General features: G+C 43.9%; 1 protein-coding gene across 1 annotated transcript; it reads left to right on the forward strand.

Moving 5' to 3' along the window:
• Positions 1-17,729: 17,729 nt before the first annotated feature.
• LOC308295623 (man(5)GlcNAc(2)-PP-dolichol translocation protein RFT1-like) lies at positions 17,730-19,367 on the forward strand (the record flags this gene model as incomplete). Its single annotated transcript, XM_080738673.1, has 1 exon — positions 17,730-19,367. The coding sequence occupies one exon, from the start codon at positions 17,730-17,732 to the stop codon at positions 19,365-19,367; it is 1,638 nt and encodes a 545-aa protein (XP_080594799.1).
• Positions 19,368-19,895: the final 528 nt, after the last annotated feature.

Raw genomic sequence — 19,895 nt, forward strand, 5'->3', positions numbered from 1 at the left:
CAGTGGTACTCAAACTTTTTCATGTGTGGGACCCCCCCCCCCCCCCCCACACACACACACACATTTTCACAACTATTCAAAAATAGCAGATCTACAAGCTCGCTGTGAGCTTGTATATCTGCTATTTTTCAATAGCTAAAGTATAAAATAATTAAGGCCCCTCCACCTTGGGCCCTAGTAACTCAGTCCCACTCCCCCCCCCCCCCCCCCTTGTGACGCCCCTGTGTTTGAGACGTCAAGAAGGTACTGCACTGCTTAAAGAGGAGCGGGTTGCTATTTAAGATCGTTACATAAATACTGAGGTAATGTTATGTACTGGAGGCTGAGAAATATCGCTTCATGACACCATGTCCCCATTTAACATTTGCGTTAAATGTTAAAGATGGGGTGCCATGATTCCCCCCCCCCCCCCCCTAAAGCATGATGATGATCAGGTATTATGATTATACTAGGAGGAATATTTTTTCCAAATAAATGTACAGAAAGTGTTAAAATTATCTGGCCACACCCACCAGTTCATGTACAGTATGCCTGGTTATCAGGGTGGGTGGTGACCCAGCTGAAGTTAGCCACACCCACAGTGTCGGGTGTATGGTAAAAGGTTAGGGGATGATATTATGATGTCATTATATCGATGTACATTTTAATTGGGGCTTTTATCGGGTAATGTAATTATGCCTGTCTGGGTTTTGGCTATTTTATAATTAAATGTTTTATTTGGCCTGGTTGAGAAGAGTGATAAAGGTACAACTAACTATCTTCCCTAAGATAACTAACACAGCTAAGGCCTTGCTATGTAGAGGAAAACACTGCCGATTTTCAACCTAAATCCCATTGTTCTGAATGTGAGGCGATCAATAAAAATGATCTCAATTGAAACAAGCCATATAGGCTTTCTTGGGCATATCCTTTTTAGTTGACCTTGTATCACTGAACTGTACTGTCACTGTCATGAAACGGTACCTTTTCCTATGCAAACTAAATTCTTCAATCAATCAATCAATCAATAATACAAATTGACTAGTCTTGTGTATTTTAGAAGAAAGGGGATCTACTGCTATGCCTCAGGCAAACTTGGATAGCCCGGTTCGTCACAGGAGGAAGCGAACAACACTGGAGCAGCTCGGACCATTAAAGCCTCTTTTATTAAGGTGCTGGTACAAACAGAGAATGACTGACATTTCAATGCTACTTCATCTTCCTCAGAGTCATGACTCAGAGGAAGATGCAGATGCAGTAGCATTGAAACGTCAGTCATTCTCTGTTTGTACCTAAAAGAGGCTTTTAATGGTTCGAGCTGTTCCAGTCTGTTCTCTTCTTCAATAGTCTTTGTATTTCTCTGCAGCAATCACGATGATGTGAAACTATTTTGCCACACAATTTTCCATTGAAGATTGGCAAAGTTTCCCATTTTTATCTCATAAACGCTATACTTCATTGACCACGGAGTCACCCCCATCTTTTCCCCTCCATGCCAGTTCAGCAAAAGGCTGTGTCTTGCATGCGCGTGAAGGCGCGCGCATGCAAGACACCAGTCATGTTGCCATACCTTAGCAACAGGCATGATGAATTTATTTTAAGAAATACATTTACATTTTATCCCCTGTATACCCAATTGACGCCTCTGCTCCATGTCTTGCCTCCGGGTGACAGTCTGTCTATATATCCACCGTAAATAGCCAGCTCACAATGAGCTTGTAGCGCCACTATTTTTGCCTATAATGAAAACATGCCCAAAACAGAGATAGAATATAAATAGATTGATTTATAAAATTATTGAAAATAAAATAAATAGTTGTTTGATTAGCTTTCCTGGTTTTTATACTGCCCCTGGCCAGGTGGGGCGCCTGATGGAGGGGAAAGGAACTGATTGGAATAGCATGTTCCTTCCATGTGCTACGTCCTAACGGGGAAACTCCCCCCTTTCAGGTGAAAAGAAGTGGCTTGGACTCCTCGTGCATTGAAGGAAGCATGAGCGCAGTTTGTTGTTCTCCCCAGGTTGGCAAAGGGAGAGTAGCGCCCAGGATTACACTTGCATTGGGTGAAAGAATGTGTTACCCCCCTTGTACTTAAACACAGCACAGCGATGCAGATTGATTGGGCAACTTAACATTCCCATGATGAACAGGCCATGTAAAAGGGTCTTATGTTTCTCACAGCAGAGCTATACGAGAGAGTCTTTATTCTAAGATGTTCTTTTGTACCTAGTAATAAGACAGCGTGTGTGTCTGTCTGTGTCCACCAGAGGGTGCTAACAATGTCAAAACAAACATTCTTGCCACACTTCCTCAGACTGGTTGTTTGTACTGTTGACTTTTCTTGTTTTGTAGCACAACCCAGCTCTCCTGTTATGATAACTCAGTTTTCAGAAGTGGATTGAAAATAAGTACATTTACTTGTATGGTTTATAAGTAAAAGTTTGAGGTATTCTTATACTTTACTTAAATATTTTCATGCTGTACATATAGTATAGTTGTTCTCTACTACATCTTGAGGCAAATATTGTACTTTTTACTCCACTACCAGCTTAACTTTCAGGCTTAGATTATTATTACAAAACACACATTAACCACTTAAGCCCTATATACTTTGTCTATTTGAAAATAGCAACAACAAGCTCACAGAGCGTCACAAAGAGACATTTTGAGCTTGTACTGTAGATCTGCTATTTCACAAAGACCTCTTCCTCCACTGACTGTTTTTCTGTAACAATGGAGCTGTTGCAGGCACGTTTACAAGATTTCATGACGAATGTGTTCCCAGATTGACACATTATTAATCAGCAGCTTTTTCACGCCTCTATAATGCCAGTCCACATATCCCAGATGTGCCTTCAAGTTTTGGCTCAACAATAAATCATGTTATATAACCTTCTGGCATTTCCAATGTTTAGTTTGAATGGAGGATGTGAAGGCCATGCTTATTTGTAAATAAAAGTGCATGAGGGAATGTTGTTTAGCCCAGTGGTTATCAAAGTGGGGTCCGGGGACCCCCAGAGGTCCTTGAGGGTCATTTTTCAACACAAATCTTCTCTTATGGGGGTCCCTGGCATTCAGATGGGGGTCCGTGGCCAAATACATATCAATTTGGGTGTCCTTGAGATTGAAATGCATGAGTTTATCTTGGACGTAATGCAATGTGCCTTATGCGAGCCTGGATGAAAAATGATGGGCCACATCAATACAGTTCCACACCACGCTCAAACGATACGGTAGTTCAAACTCTCTGTCACAGACATAAGCAGACTTGACATACTGTATAGAACAGATAATGCGTGTGTGTGTGTGTGTGTGTGTGTGTGTGCGTGCGTGCGTGCGTGCGTGCGTGCGTGCGTGCGTGCGTGCGTGCGTGCGTGCGTGCGTGCGTGGCTTGTATATAGGCTATTTTCAGCTTCAGTGTTGTTAAAATGTCAGGGAAAAAAATACAGAAATGTTAATGTCCTCACAAGTAAGACAATTACAGATCAGACAGACAAATAGTCTGCTTCATTTGATTCCAACTTAAACCCCTATCATACGTCAAATTAAATAGCTGCAAGCTCACAACGCATCGCGGGGTTCACTGTTCCAAGGTTCTTTATTTTTCCTCATTGTTATGTCTTGTGTACACTGTACAGGTTACAGTGGGGGGGAGCCCAATGTTTAAAACCCATATTTATTGAAGAACAACTCTATCATAAAGCAACTGAAGCATGAATGAAAGAAGAATGAAATGAAATAGCAAAACACACAGCTGTGTATGAGGTGTGGAGTCAGTAAATCTGTAGTGTACAGCAGTGGTTCCCAAACCTTTTAGCTCGAGAACCAAAAGAGAAACGTGATGTCCCCCCGGGACCCAAACTTGTAAAAATAGCAGATCTACATAAATGTACAACTCACAACGCGTTGTTTCGCTCTGTTTTGCCATAGCAATGTGTGTGTGTAGCCTGTATTACATCACCAATTACCAATTGAAGACGTTATGTAAGCACGACCACCGCTCACTTTACATTGGGTGTGATTTTTTTTTTTGAAATAATTACAAAAATGTATAAGGAAACTGAGGGGGAAAAAAATATTTACTGGCGAGTGGCGACTCATACAAATGTGTCCGCGACCAGTGTGGGTCAGTGTGGATGAGTGGAACACAGTGCATTGTGCAGCGTGGGTGGAAATCAAAAGCATGGAGTGCTGGTGGCAGCAGGTCTGAGTCCTCCCTGTAGAGCAGGGACCCCCACAACCTGTTCATAGATTCCATATAGTTTCATTGTTTGACAGCACAATCATCATTGTACTTTGGATTCATGTCAATTTGTTTTCTCAGATACGTATTTAACCACATGAACCGTCAATATTTTACTTGACATTTCACTCTTGTACTTAGTCTGCTCTTTTTCCCCTCTACACCAAACGTCTTTGCCGAAAATAGCCAATCTGCGAGGCGTTGTGAGCTTGTAGATCTGCTATTTTTGGCTATATGGATGCTATATGGACGTTAATATAAAAAAGGAGAAAAAAAGTTTCTAAAGATTTGGAGGCCCCCCTGTAGTAACTCTGAGGACCCCCTAGGGGCCCCGGACCCCCTGTTGAAGACCCCTGCTGTAGATCATGAGCCATGAACCTGGAGGCACCGAGCCCAGGGTCAGCTCAGGGAAGGCGTTCCACAGCACAACAACTGAACTTGCCTCGTCACCCCAGGTTCAGAGCTGGGTCTTCTTGGGGATTTCCAGCAGAGGGGGTGTGGGGGTGGCTAAGAATATACTGTAATTGCACCTTGGAGAAAGTCGCAGCAGTATATAAATGCACCATTTACCATTTTGCTGTCTATATCTTTGGTCCACAATAATTTTCTGTTCTACGGCTGCTTACGTGTTTGCATATATAGTAGAACCCATGCAGGGGGTCCGTTATAGGGTCCCCCCCACCCACTGGGTTACAAAGACATTCTAGGCTTATTTATACATCGTCAGGAAGACTTCCCACACAGTTAACCTTTTAGAATCAACCGCTCCAAGGAGGCACTGCCCACTTTCCACCCAAGACAGCATGCATATTTACCAGAAGCCAGGAACGGTTTTACATATAACCGGCTGAGGGAAGTGTATTTGAACAAATGTTTATGCATACATTAATAATATTCATGAAACAAGGACATTATTCATCCACAGACTTGAGAGACAGCGTGCCCTCAAACTATGGTTCCTGTCATGAAAGGCTATAAAGTGAGTCCTGGGCATGGGTTTCTCTGCACAAAACGTGCCACATTAAGAACATGCACACTGCCGTGCATACAGTACTAGATGAGGAGATGAGGTGAGGGAGAGGGCAAGACATTGCTACCTGACGTGTCCCACCCAGTCGGTGATCTGTTCCGGAAAAACAAAACTAAAAACGTTCTGCCAGTTGAAACCATTAAAACCCGCCGAAAGAATAGCCTATCTACAAGCTTGTGTGATGCGTTCTGAGCTTGTAGATCGTTTCTTTTCCGATGTGCAACTCTGTCATACGATGAAGTGTAAATAGTTTATGTCCAAGCATCACCTCCGCAGTTTGGTCTCAACCAGCACTCTCCTCCAGCCTGAGGTCACAGTCCACAGCTGCATCACGTCTCGGAAAGGATCGTTAAAGGGGCCACACCATGCTTTTAAAAATATATTTTATATAAATATTGGTCCATAATACGGTTTTATACAGGTTTTAGCCTAAACAACCACTCGGATATTGAAATTTCATGTTCTGTCTGTCTCTAATTCCAAGCCGTTTCAGATGCAATACCAAAATGCCCTTTGTTGGCAACGGGGCGCTGTCTTGATACGTTATATCGTTCCAATTTTAGCATGGCACCATGCTAATCTTCCCTGTATCGTTCCAATTTTAGCACCACTTTACCCCGCCCACCCCATAGTCTCAATAGAATCCACCACAAAAGTACCACCCCCTTCTCTTCAGTTGCCAGGAAACTGAAGTGGAGGGGTGGTACTATGGAAATGAGCTCCCTGTGACATAGAATGGGGCTGATTTCAAAAGAGTACTGTTCAGACACGCTCATTCAGAAAATCAAAAACGAAAGTTGTCATTGTACACATTAGTTGTCATGGGACCGGCCATGCTTCGGTTGTGTCACACGAGGCGCCACGGTCTCGTAAACAATGTTTTGGGGTGAGCATTCGACACAACTGCCAATCAAAGTGACAGTACTGGCCAATCACAGCACATCTTTTCCAGGACATGGCAACATAACAGCCTAACATCTGTTTATCAGACTACGACGGCTTGTGTGGGACAACCAAGGCATAGATGTGTGTACAATGACAACTAATAACAGATTCATGAAAAGAATAAAACTTTTGATCGCAACAAATTGCTTAAGTAGCGATAGGCTTATGGGCTCCACGTTCTGTTGGGGATACTGGACAACAGGGCATTTCTGCCTAATAGACAAAATGGACAGTCATTTGGGATCAATATAAGTAGGAAAATGAGTCTAATATGTTATATAGTGCGGAGAAGTCCTTTAAGACTTGAGGCCGATTACAAATGCCTTCTAAATCAATAGCTCTCACACTTTCAAGATTCTTTAAAAATGTTCAAAAATGGCAGATGTACAAGTTAGCAGCGCGGCAAGACATTTTTGTGGATAGCCAACGCTATAATCTAAAATGACGCAGATTTGATGGTTTATATATACATGTACTTTGTTGACAGGGGTCCCCCAGGGGTCTGTACTTTGTCCTCTCCTTTTTTCTTTACACCAGGGGTCTTCAACGTTTTCAGGCCAAGGACCCCTTAGCTCTGAGAGATATGAAGCAGGGACCCCCGCTATATATCGTATACAATTGTGTTGCAGATGAAAAATGTACATGGATTATTTCTTAAACAGTTTAGACTTGACACTGACAGCACTGTCATCTGGTGTAGGTTGGACTAATGTGTATTCTCATATATTTAACCACTTGAACTGTCAATACCTACTAGTCTGATCTTCTTTTCCCTCTACACCAAACCTCTGTGCCAAAAAATAGCCGATCTACAAGCTCACAATGCCTCGCAGCGCTAATGTTCCACTAAGAATAGGGATGCTAGGGTTCAAGTGATCAAACATGATCACACAAAGATTTGGCGGACCCCCTGTAGTAACTCTGAGGACCCCCTAGGGGTCCCGGACCCCCTGTTGAAGACCTCTGCTTTACACACTACCGTACACCAATCCTCTTTGCTGAAAAGGTCTCAGTGCAAGGCACTGTATGCATGTCACATTCTCATTTGGGGCCGAGCCCCCCTAAAGGTCTGATCGCAGATTCGCCCCTGTCCTACATAAACAAACTCTTCATTTTACACATAACCATATATGGACCCTAACGTCCTTATTCTGGTGTGAACCTTTTGCAAAAATTGCTGCATTGTGAGCTTGTAGATTTCTATTTTTGACAAAGAGATTTTGTGCAGAGGGGAAATTGTAACTCTAAAAAGAAGGCAAAATGTCTTTACTTTCTTCAAAGTTGTCCTTTTGATTATAGTCTTCTGGGAATCGTAGCCCTCTTTACAGGATTTGAGACATAATTTCCACCAGACCAACTAATTTCATCTCCCAAAGTTCTGCCAAAGTTTACAAAAATATGGTCCAATGTTCTTTGTTGCTAAGCCATACAGCATTGTTGCGTTACCACTGTTTATTACATGGCTTTGTTGAATACTCAATTCTCATTGGTCAATTTAGGGCAAATGGCAGTCTGCTATTTCTGAATACCAGGCCGCTGGTCTGCCTCTGTTTAGGTTGCTATGGATGCAGGAGCTTGTAAGGCAGTAATCTAATTTAATGATTCTGTATTTTGTATCCAATGATTGATTTGGTTCCCATAGTCAGTGGTGGAAAAAGTACTGACATTTTACTCAAGTAAAAGTATCAATACTACAACGTAGTAGTCTGGAATTCAAAATGTACTTGAGTAAAAGTCCAAAAGTATTGGTATCAAAATGTACTTAATGTACCAAAAGTATAGAAAGTATTATGCGCAATGTTCATCAAATGTATAACATTTATAGAAAGCTTTTGAAAATAGCAGATCTACAAGCTCAGTAGGACTTTCAAGTGGCCAAAATGCATTTAGGTCTGAAGTGGTTTGTGTATGTTTTGTAATAATAATATAATTCTTCAAAGTAACTAAAGTTTTCAAATAACTCTGTAGTGGAGTAAAAGTACAATATTTGCCTCTGGGATGTAGTGGAGTAGAAGTAAAAGTACTCCTGGTCTGGAAATACTCCAGTAAAGTCAAAGTACCTCAAAATTGAACTTAAGTACAGTAGTACTTGAGTAAATATACGTAGTTACTTTACACCTCTGCTCTGAGTCAAAGTATAGATAATCCTGGTCAAATGTTACCTAACTACAAGCGAAAGTTACTCAAATCAGGGACTACGTTTTCTCAAAGGAAGGGTAAGTGAAATGTGTTTGTTAAAATAAGTATTAAATAGCTCTATATTCTGATGGTAAACAATTCAATTCAAAGGAGCTTTATTGGCATGAGAAACATGTTTAAGCAAGTGTCAATCATCGCTATATATAGTGTTTGTTTACTAATAGGGGTCTCCCTGTCTGCCCAGCTCGTTAGTAATCAGAAAATGCATTTCCTGGTAGGGATACTAATCTCATCCTATCAGGAGACAGAATTCATACACAACACAGGATTAACAAGTGAAACTGGAAGTGATGACACCACGAAATGAGCAGACACAATTGGAACTGGAACAAATTGAAGCTGATAAATGGGTACTCTCTCCTGATTGGCTGAAATGTTGCCATCCGCCTGGAAATGTGTTTCTTGTTTAGTATCTACCTTTAATGTCAGTGTATTGCTGTATTGACATTTTCAGATGTTTATAAAAATGTGCAAAAAAAATATGAATAATATATTTGAAATAATGGCTCATATACGGTTAATTAATAATATACTTTTTCCATTCCTATAAATGTAATGGAGTCAAAGTACAATGTTTGTCTCTGAAATGTAGTGGAGTGAAAATATTAAGTATCCAAAAATACAGACATTGTACTTACACTTATGTTGCAATGATTTTTTCTCTTCAATGTCTCGCGTTGCCATGGTTACCATAGACTTCCATGTAATTGTGCAATTGTGTAAAAAGTGCACGCCCATGCCTAGATGATGCACCACGTGTGTAGATGCTGTTCACAGCTTTCAAACAAAAAAATCCTCTTGGAAATCCGTTCAGGCATTCATGATTTATCAGCCATTATGTTTTCTTCAGATGTAAACAAACATGGCTGCCATGTTTGAAAGAATGAGTTGGTATGGGGGTTAAACATGCAATTTCGCGATCGCGATCATGCCTAATACATTTCTGGAGGTCCCAAAAAAAATTTGAAAAAAAATAAAATGAAAAAAAAAAACTTTTTTTTTTCAAAAACGGCCCAAACTCGGGAAACTCGGGGTTGGCACAGCGGTAGTACCAATACAAACTCGGGAAACTCGGGGTTGGCACCATATGTGTTAAGTACAATCCTCAAGTAAATGTACTTTGTCACTGTCCACCTGTAGTAAGTAGAATGTAATATACAGTGATCACATCGTCAGGATTTATTTTGTAATGGCTGACTGTGTGATGAAACGCTGTTTCATCACTGTATATTTTATTTATATTATTTGCATTTGCAATACAGTAATTACTGATTCTTAAATTCTAACACAAGCCATGGAATCAAACATTTGTGCAATTAGATTTCAAATACATTGGGATTTGTGTCCTTTCAGATAACACTTACATTTTCTATTCATGCCTTAAAAGCCCCATACAATTTACATCTCTGAATGGGAAGACTATGCGGTTGTACAACTGTGTTATTATCTAGGACTTGTCCTAAAAGTTGCAAAGTTGTTTTACCAAGTTTTAGTTTGACACGTTAAAGATGGCATCCTCAGCACATATCTCATGCATCACAACAAGCGTGTGTGTGCTCCTAAATTATTCAGGACACCCTGAAAATGTTTAGTGTCAAACTATCAAAGTGTCAACTATATGTAATCAATCTCATATGAAAGCTTTCCGGAAAACAAAAACAACAACAATAATCTATCAAAGTCAACCAGCTCAGTGAAGTTCATAGTCCCCAAAATTCCATTATTGAAAGTTTTTCAACCATATTTTCATGGCCAGATTGCACCATTATACACTGTTTTCTTGGATGTTATATTTGAACTCAGAGAGGTTCAGAGATAGGTTCCTGTCTGACAGCAAAACTATGTAATGATAAATTGTGGATACCTAAGTAAACAATGGTCCTGGCCCTCCCTTCATTATATAGTCAGTGTTTTGCTTTTCCCCCAAAAAGAGTATTCATTATTAAAAAAAATATTTTTCAATTTCGTTTTAACAAGTCGTATCGCGATGTGTAAAATAGTCACTATTAAAATCTCTATTAAATAGTTCTTCGGTGGTTGAGTTTTTGTACATTTGGGTCCTGGAGAGAGACCAAATCTTTTGGGTCTCAGCTGAAATGTTTGGGAACCAATGGACCATTGGATAGGTGAGTATGTATGATGAATCACAGAATCGCCCCTTGTGTCCTCCCAATTTAATTGGCCGTCCTCTGTTCACAAATAAGACTATTTGGAAGCACCCATGCTTACATAAGAGCCACGGGAGACAATCAAAACAACTAAATTGTGTCTACTCAGGAGGTGGAGAGGACCGGGGCTCTCCCATTCAGAATATGACAACAAATGTTTTAAATTATGTCAAATCACCCCCCACCACTACTCCCCCCTCCCACACTGGAATGCGTCCCTTTGCAACAAAGACTTTTATTGCCATACCTTCCCACTGTTGTGCTGTGTGACACCCGGGGACAAGACCCACCCCTGACCCCATGGGGTGTAGCGGCCCAGCCTACCACCTTTAGTTGCACATTGTGACTCTGGCATAACTTGGCTTGTTAGACGTCACAAGTCATTGTGTCAGACATTTTTTTTGTCTCAGGACAAAGCGCGAAAGGGAGAAAAGAAAAACAATCCGGATGCCTTCTCTGAAATGGGGGCTGGCTCGGGCCCTTTATCATGCGAGCGTGGGGGTCAACTCTGTCCGAACGTGGTGGTGGCTGTTGTAGAAGGCCGACTTTCAAAGCACATACCTATGTCTTGTAATTAGGTTAGCATTTGCCTTTGTCTGGCCTCCGAGTCCATAGCGGCCCTGTTGGAATTACGTTCCCTATGGAATAATACAAATCAACATTGCATGGTAGAGATATACAGTTCATCAACAGACAGACACGCTTACAATACACACACACAGACCAACTTCTAGCCCATGCCGTAACCAAACGCAGATTTGTCTGAATGGAGAGGAGTTACTGTCATGCCTACATAGAACATAACCACAGTACACGGTTGTAAATCCCGAAACAAAGAAAAAAGCTATAGGCCTACTACAAACAATGGAAACACAATCCTTTCCCTAATCTCATTATGGATATACTTTTTTCCCCCTCTTTTCCTCTGCACAATATTGCCCTAAATCCAACTGTACTCTGTCAGGCCTGCATTCAATTTGCATCAAGTAATTCACTGGCAATTATAACAGCAACTGATTTGTCTGGACCCATCATGAGAAACAGCAGATGTTGCACTTAGTGGCAGATGAGCGAAGTCTGAGGGGCATTTCTGTGTGACGGGCCAGAGAATCACAATCACACTTTATTGTCACGTCACAGGTTTATCGGTGTAAAGAAGTGGGTGAAATTATTTTTGAGCGGCGCTAACCGCTCCTATATGTCTGGCTTTGTGTGTGTACTGTGTATGTATGAGTGTCCGTATGAACACGGAACTCCATGTAACAGGGCATCATCTGGGATACCCAATCCCTTTTATGTCCATATATGGAGATCCCTAACAGAATCCCTTTTATGCCCATATATGAAGATCCCTGCTCTGAGTATCTGACATCACTGTGATGTCACCTGTGATGTCACAGTGATGTGTCAGGGGAACCACAGTGTCAGGTGTTACCCTAAACACCTGACACTGTCTACGGATACCCTAAACACCTGACACTGTCCACTAGACCCTGTCTACGGACAAGATGTGACGGAAGGTTCTGATAGTAAACTGTGACATACGGTCGCAATTATTGCAAAATATACATTGACCAATTTAGCCCTATTTTATACTTCAACTATTCAAAAATGGCAAAAGATTTTCACACATTTTAAAAATATACTTTAATTGAATTTTGATAATACTTTTGTAATCTATCTATAAATGCGACAAATCTCTGTCTGTCTGTCTGTTTGTTTGTTTGTAATCCACGTATCTCGAGAACCGTTCATCCCACCGGCTTCAGATTCGGCACGCGCGTTCCCCGCCGCCGCGCGGAGTGCAGTGCAGGGCCTCGACCCGACCCGACTCGCGGTTTTCCGAAACCGGCGCAAAACGTTCGGAATCTCCTTATGCGGAGCTGATTGTTGACATCAGGCTGTTCCGGAGGAAATCGGCGCAAGCGCTGACTCATTGTGACATCACTTCATAAAAGGCTGTGACATCACGTACGCCACATGAGTCAACAAAAAATCTCTGTGAATGTGTATGTATGTATGTGAATCTTGAGAACCGTTCTTCCCACCGGCACACGCTTTCTCCAGATATAGGCATAAAATGAATCCCCGAATGCGGAGCTGATGTCTGAAAAGGCTGTGACATCACGTACGCCACATGAGTCAACAAAAAATCTCTGTGAATGTGTATGTATGTATGTGAATCTTGAGAACCGTTCTTCCCACCGGCACACGCTTTCTCCAGATATAGGCATAAAATGTCTGACATCAGAGTTTTCCGCAACCGGTACTGTGTGTGCAGAGATCTCCATATATGGGCATAAGGGGACAAAGGCAAACAGATGGTCAAAACGGGTCCTATGACAACAGGTATATTGGGGTTTGCATTAAAGGGTGGGGACAAAGGCTAACAGATGGTCAAAACGGGTCCTATGACAACAGGTATATTGGGGTTTGCATTAAAGGATGGGGCATTCATGGGGTCCGCTCCAAAAAAGAAAATAAAAGAGACAAAAACAAACATAAGACAAGCGACAAAGCGTGGGACTGGGAGGATGACTTGAATGATGCAGATTTAAGCAGGCTGTGTATTCTGCTTAAAGAAGAAACAAACAAAAAGCGACAGAGATCTCATATATGGGCATAAAATGGACGCAGATAAACAGATATCTCCATATACGGGCATAAAGGGACACAGAGATCTCCATATATGGGCATAAGGGGACAAAGGCAAACAGATGGTCAAAACGGGTCCTATGACAACAGGTATATTGGGGTTTGCATTAAAGGGTGGGGACAAAGGCTAACAGATGGTCAAAACGGGTCCTATGACAACAGGTATATTGGGGTTTGCATTAAAGGATGGGGCATTCATGGGGTCCGCTCCAAAAAAGAAAATAAAAGAGACAAAAACAAACATAAGACAAGCGACAAAGCGTGGGACTGGGAGGATGACTTGAATGATGCAGATTTAAGCAGGCTGTGTATTCTGCTTAAAGAAGAAACAAACAAAAAGCGACAGAGATCTCATATATGGGCATAAAATGGACGCAGATAAACAGATATCTCCATATACGGGCATAAAGGGACACAGACGGACAGATACAGAGATCTCCATATATGGGCATAAAATGGACACAAATAGACAGATATCTCCATATATGGGCATATGGGCATAAAATGGACCCAGAACTATATCTGCAGTGATCTCCATATATGGACATAAAATGGACGCCGACAGACAGACAGATACAGATATCTCCATATATGGGCATAAATGGACACAGGCAAACAGATGGTCAAAACGGGTTCTATGACAACAGGTATAATGGGGTTTGCATTAAAGGGCGGGGGATTCATTCCCTATAACAGATATCTCCATATACGGGCATAAAGGGACACAGACGGACAGATACAGAGATCTCCATATATGGGCATAAAATGGACACAAATAGACAGATATCTCCATATATGGGCATATGGGCATAAAATGGACCCAGAACTATATCTGCAGTGATCTCCATATGGACATAAAATGGACGCCGACAGACAGACAGATACAGATATCTCCATATATGGGCATAAATGGAGACAAGGCAAACAAATGGTCAAAACGGGTTCTATGACAACAGGTATAATGGGGTTTGCATTAAAGGGCGGGGGATTCATTCCCTATTTACATCGTTCTCGAGTTGGCCAGGTCGCCGACTAGACGCTGGGCCGCCCGAAGGGCGGCCCAGCTTCTAGTATTTTAAATACAGGACTTGTACTTGTAACATTGAGTTACTGTTACTTTTACTTAAGTAATCTGAGTGCTATAGTGTAGCAGCTTCGCCACTGAACGCTGCATTGAGATGAGTGCAGTTTGGCTCACCAACATGTGGACTTTATGTCTTGTCATGCCTGCGTCTTTATCGCTGTGTCCTACTTAACCCACATGAACCCTAGTGTCCCTGTTCTGGGGGAGCCAACATTCGGTGAAAATAGGTCTACAATAGGTCTTTTGTGACCTATTGGTGCCTATAAGGTGCCTCCTTAGATCGGTTATTTTCTGCAGAGAATTGGTGTAGAGGAAAAAAATCGCACCAGTGCGAAGTGAACGTTGCAAACATGACACGCGTGCATATTATCTCCTTGATGGGGCATGACGTCAGTTACTTTATGTGTGTATTAGCACAGATCTCCATACATGGAGTTCTGTACTAATATATTTTGTCAAATACATTTTGGCTATCCATACATGGAGATCTGTACTAATTACACACAAAGTGAAATGTGGGAGTGGTTTGCACCGCTCAAAAAAGAGCGGACCAAGTATACAGCTCTATAGCAGGGGTCTTCAACAGGGGGTCCAGGAGTTAGGTCCTCAGAGTTACTTCAGGGGGTCCTCCAAATCTTCCAATCCTTTTTATATTAACAACTTGAACCCTAGCGTCCATATTCTGAGAACTTTAGCTAAAAATAGCTCATGAGCTTGTAGATCAGCTATTTTCGGCAAAGAGGTTTTGTAGAGGGGAAAAAGAGCAGACCAAGTACAGAGTGAAAGGTCAACTTTATTAAAGGAGCTATAGTCAACTTTAGTCAACGGATGCTAAAATAAAAATAATGTTTTGAAAATATTTTATAAAAAAATATGCTTCATACGTGTTTCTGTTCAAAAATATCCACAAAAAGCGTAAAATAATGATGAAATAATCATTTTGGCAATTGTCAGGCTGTCACTTTGTTTACATCCTAGTCTATTCTTTTATATGGATTGAAAGGATGTAATTTAGCATCCGTTTTTCAAGAAAAAGTTGACTATAGCTCCTTTAAGTATTAACGGCTCAAGTGTTTAAATATCTGAAAACACGAATTGTCATGAATACAAAATACACTGATGATCGTGCTGTCAAACAATGAAACTATATGGAATCTATAAAAAGGTTGTGGGGGTCCCTGCTTCATCTCTCTCTCTCAACTAAGGGGTCCTTCGCCTGAAAACGTTGAAGACCCCTGCTCTATAGGGTTCCACAACATTTGGCCTGCATCATCATGTTCTCTCTCTCTTTACTCTCTCCTCACCATAAGGTGTGCAGATGTGTCAGCTAATGAGATCAGCTCTCCTTTATCTGCAGGCTGAGCACACCTACAGTTCAGTACTCTGACCCAAATGTATTGATTTTCCAATAGCAATATTAATTGAATTATTCGCATGGTATCACACACACGACACACGTGCATATCTCCTTGTATGGGCCAATATTCACTTGATTATGCTTAGTTTAGAGTGGTATCAAGTACCGAAAATAGCCGACCTCCAAGCTCACAATGCGACGCGTTGTGAGCTTGGAGGTCTGCTATTTTCAATAGCTTCAACAAAAGGCCCTTTTAGAAATTTCAGCCCCTGCCTCTCTAACATTCTCTGCACGTCCCTGCTAAAGAGGGAAAGTGAACACTGTCTCAACACTGACCTTCAGTTGTGCCCAATAAAAGCAGTGATATATGATCACGTGACTCCCATGTGTGTGATGTGGTGTGAACTGTGGTTCCGCGGTGCTTGAGGCACTTCCGTACCGCTGCTGTCACTGATGTGAAAGTCAGGATGTTAGGACACGGGACTTAACCAATTACTGTAAGCCCTTGTGAGAAGGGCCGTCTTATAGCGGGCTGGAAGCAGTACAGAGGCCTTGAGCAGGGTTCTACCCGAAGGTGTATTTATTCACAAATCAACAAATATAACGTTCAATCATTGTCAGAACATTGGAATGGTGCTGTCCAGCTTTCCACCCTTCAGTTCTTCCTCGTTTACTGGCAGCAGCCTCTTATACCCAGGTGAACTTGCCTGGTTTGTAAACCAGACCGAACACAACAACACCCCCTGAAGTGTGTGATAGAGGCTGGCAACGCCAGGCAACAGGTGAGCTAATGAGCCTGGACAGCTCCATTCCAAAGGGGGTAGTCAACTACAAAATTATTACAGAACTAATTTAGCGGTATCCTTCTTCACACTATAATACACCATAAATATTAGCAATAGCAAAAGCACATCACAATCCCCCTCTGACATTCTGACTATGGTCCAACCCAATCTACTGTAGACACACCATGGTAATGTTTAAGGGGAGAACCACCCATTTTAAACGTTGAATATGTCTTTAACTCATTCCCTGCCAGGCCCGATAGTCCCGAGATTATTCCAATGTCTTTCCCCGCCAGGCCCGATAGTCCCGAGAATTAAAAAAAAAAAAAAAAATTCAAAAATTTTTTTTGACCCCCAAAAATGGAGTAGGCATGATAGCAATCGCGAAATTGCATGTTTAACCCCCATAGCAACCCCATCTTTCAAGCATGGCAGCCATTTTGGCAGCCATCTTTGTTAAACATAGTGGCTGTTATCTCATGAATGCCTGAACGGATTTCCATTCGGATTTTTTTGTTTGAAAGCTGTGAGCAATGTGGACACACGTGGTGCATTATCTAGGCATGGGTGTGCATGATCCGTGCACACCCAATTACATGGAAGTCTATGGAGACGAATGGCAGGTGGGAGTACGGAGGTATGTTAAAATGGCGGTCAATGTGTTAATATACCTTCTGTTGCCTAGAACTGGATGATTGATTTTGGGGTTTGGCTTGCAAAGTACACCGTAGCATCACGGCGTACAACTCACACCAAATAACAACTCAAAGGTATATTAATGATATAGTTCAATGTTGAAAATGGGTGGTTCTCCCCTTAGCATTCAGCCCACAATTAACTCTTAATAACAGCTTAGCCGGCCTAACACCTATGTCGCCCTACTGTTGTCGTGGTCCCGCCAGCCGGCTGGTGCCATATTTGTTTGGGCATATCAACCAAAACTCCATATATGCATATGTTAGTGATAGTTCTAGAGCCCCATATATGGAGCTGACTGATTTGTTGGCGCCTGATGTCATGATGACACATTGAGGTTATAAGACAACGCACTTCATATTTCCTTCTATGGTCATGGCGACAGAAGCATGATGACGTGGCCAGAAGGTAATGCCATCACGTCATTTATCAACTTATAGGTATCGACCCACTCTTTTAATTAGTTGCCAACGCGGCTTACGACGTGGCGGTTCTATTTTTAACGCCCGTTGCGTCAACATCGTGTTTCTCCCCTATCCCGCGGAAGCAAGGAAGAAAGTGGGAAACCCGCGCAGGTCACGCCTTCACAATGAGCTCCCGGAACATTCTGAGGAATGCGTCCAAGCTGGCGTCCTACAACATCTCGCTGCAGGTGCTGTTCCGCGTGCTCACCTTCCTGGTGTCGGCTTTCACGCTGTGGCTGGTGTCCAGCGAGATGAAGGCCTGCTACAGCTCGCTGACGCTTCTCTACTCCACGCTGGTCTTCCTGTCCCGCGAGGCCTTCCGCCGCGCCTGCCTGAGCCGGGCCTCGGGCTCGGGCCACAACTGGCGGCAGGTGATCAACCTACTGTGGTGTGTCCTGCTGCCCCTGGGCATCGGCTGGGCCGTCCTGCTGGGAATGGCGTGGCTGTACCTCCTGGAGGCGCCCGTGGAGGCGCTGTCCCAGGAGCCCGTCCCGCACTACGGCCTGGCCGTGGTGCTCTTCGCCTTGGCCGCCGTGCTGGAGCTGCTGGCCGAGCCCTTCTGGCTCCTGGCCCAGGCGCACATGTTCGTCAGGCTCAAGGTGATCGCCGAGAGCCTGGCCATGATTGCCAAGTGCCTCCTGACCATCCTACTGGTGCTGTCCGCCCCCAACTGGGGCCTCCTGATCTTCGCCGCCGCCCAGTTCGTATACTCGTGCTTCCTGGTGATGTGCTACGGCGCCTACTTCCGGCTCTTCCTGGGCTCCGACGAGGCCGACCGGCGCTACTTCCCCTTGCGCGGCGCCAAAGACCTGCTGCCCTGGAGCAACGATCGGGAGCCGCTGATCGACCGCACCATGGCACGGCTGACCTTCAGCTTCTTCTGTCAGTCCTTCCTCAAGCAGATCCTGACCGAGGGTGAGCGCTACCTGACGCTGACCAAGGTGCTGAGCCTGGACGACCAGGGCGTCTACCACACCATCACCAACCTGGGCTCCATGCTGGCGCGCATCGTCTTCCAGCCTGTTGGCGAGATCTTCTACGCGTTCTTTGCCAAGGCGCTGGAGAGGGGCCGCGACGCCCGCAGCCAGAAGCGCGAGGAGGTGGCCGCGGCGGCCGAGGCCCTGGAGTGCCTGCTGAAGCTGATGCTGGTGATCGGCCTGACCGTCACCGTGTTTGGCTGGTCCTACTCGCGGCTGGCGCTGGACATGTACACCGGCGGCGAGCTGAGCGGTGGCGAGAGCCACGTGCTGCTGCGCTGCTACAGCTTCTACGTGCTGCTGATCGCCGTCAACGGCGTGACCGAGTGCTTTGTGTTCGCCGCCATGAGCCACGGCGAGGTGGACCGCTACAACCCTGTGATGCTGGCGCTGTCGTGCAGCTTCCTGGTGCTCTCCTCGGTGCTGGTGTGGTGCGCGGGCAGTCTGGGCTTCGTCTTGGCCAACTGCCTCAACATGGGCCTGCGGGTGCTCTATGGCCTGGCCTACATCCGCCGCTACTTCCAGCAGAGCCAGTGGCGGCCGCTGCGTGGCCTCCGGCCCTCACCAGCGCTGCTCATCGTGCTGGCGTTCAGCGTGGCGCTCACGGCGGCGTCTGAGGGCAGCTTATGCTGCGGCGCCGGCTGGCTGCGGAGGGCGGCGCACCTGGGCGTGGGCGCCGCCTGTCTTCTGATGGTTCTGCTCACAGTGCTCTTCACCGAGCACAAGCTCATCCACTTCGTCAGGACGCAGCTGCTGCCTCACAACGGAAGGAAGAAACTTGTGTGATTGTGGTGACGTTGAGAGACCCGCGTTCTGTGAAACCGGAAGGATCGCCTGTTTGGGGGCGAGAAAGGTTTCTTTGAAATGATTGGCCGGGCAGGGATTTTCTTCGGCAGGTCATGTAGGTTTTTTGGCCTCCTGGTGGTGCTATAATAGGCCAATGTGAAAAGGGTGCCACCTGCCACGTGTTCTTAGGCCTTTCACAGCAATCGGACGCTGCATGCGTGATTTGAGGCATTTTGTTCCAAGAATTTGTTATGCAAAATTTGTAACAGTTCCAACTGAGACTTCCAGATTTCCTTACCCCGAGCAACTTCCTCCACTCCCTCAGGGAGTATACCGAGGCGTTCCCAAGCCAGTTTGGAGATATAATCCTTCCATCTGGTCTTTGGTCTGCCACTGGGTCTCCTCCCAGTGGGACTAACCCTCTACAGTATTTCATCATGAAAATGTGACTTTGCATGTATGTTTTAGAGGCAGAAGAATAATTTGCATAAAACTGCAATATTCATTGAATTATTGAAAAATCACACC

The sequence above is a fragment of the Nannobrachium achirus genome (genome assembly GCF_963921795.1).
Source record: "Nannobrachium achirus genome assembly, chromosome: 12".
Classification (NCBI taxonomy): domain Eukaryota; kingdom Metazoa; phylum Chordata; class Actinopteri; order Myctophiformes; family Myctophidae; genus Nannobrachium; species Nannobrachium achirus.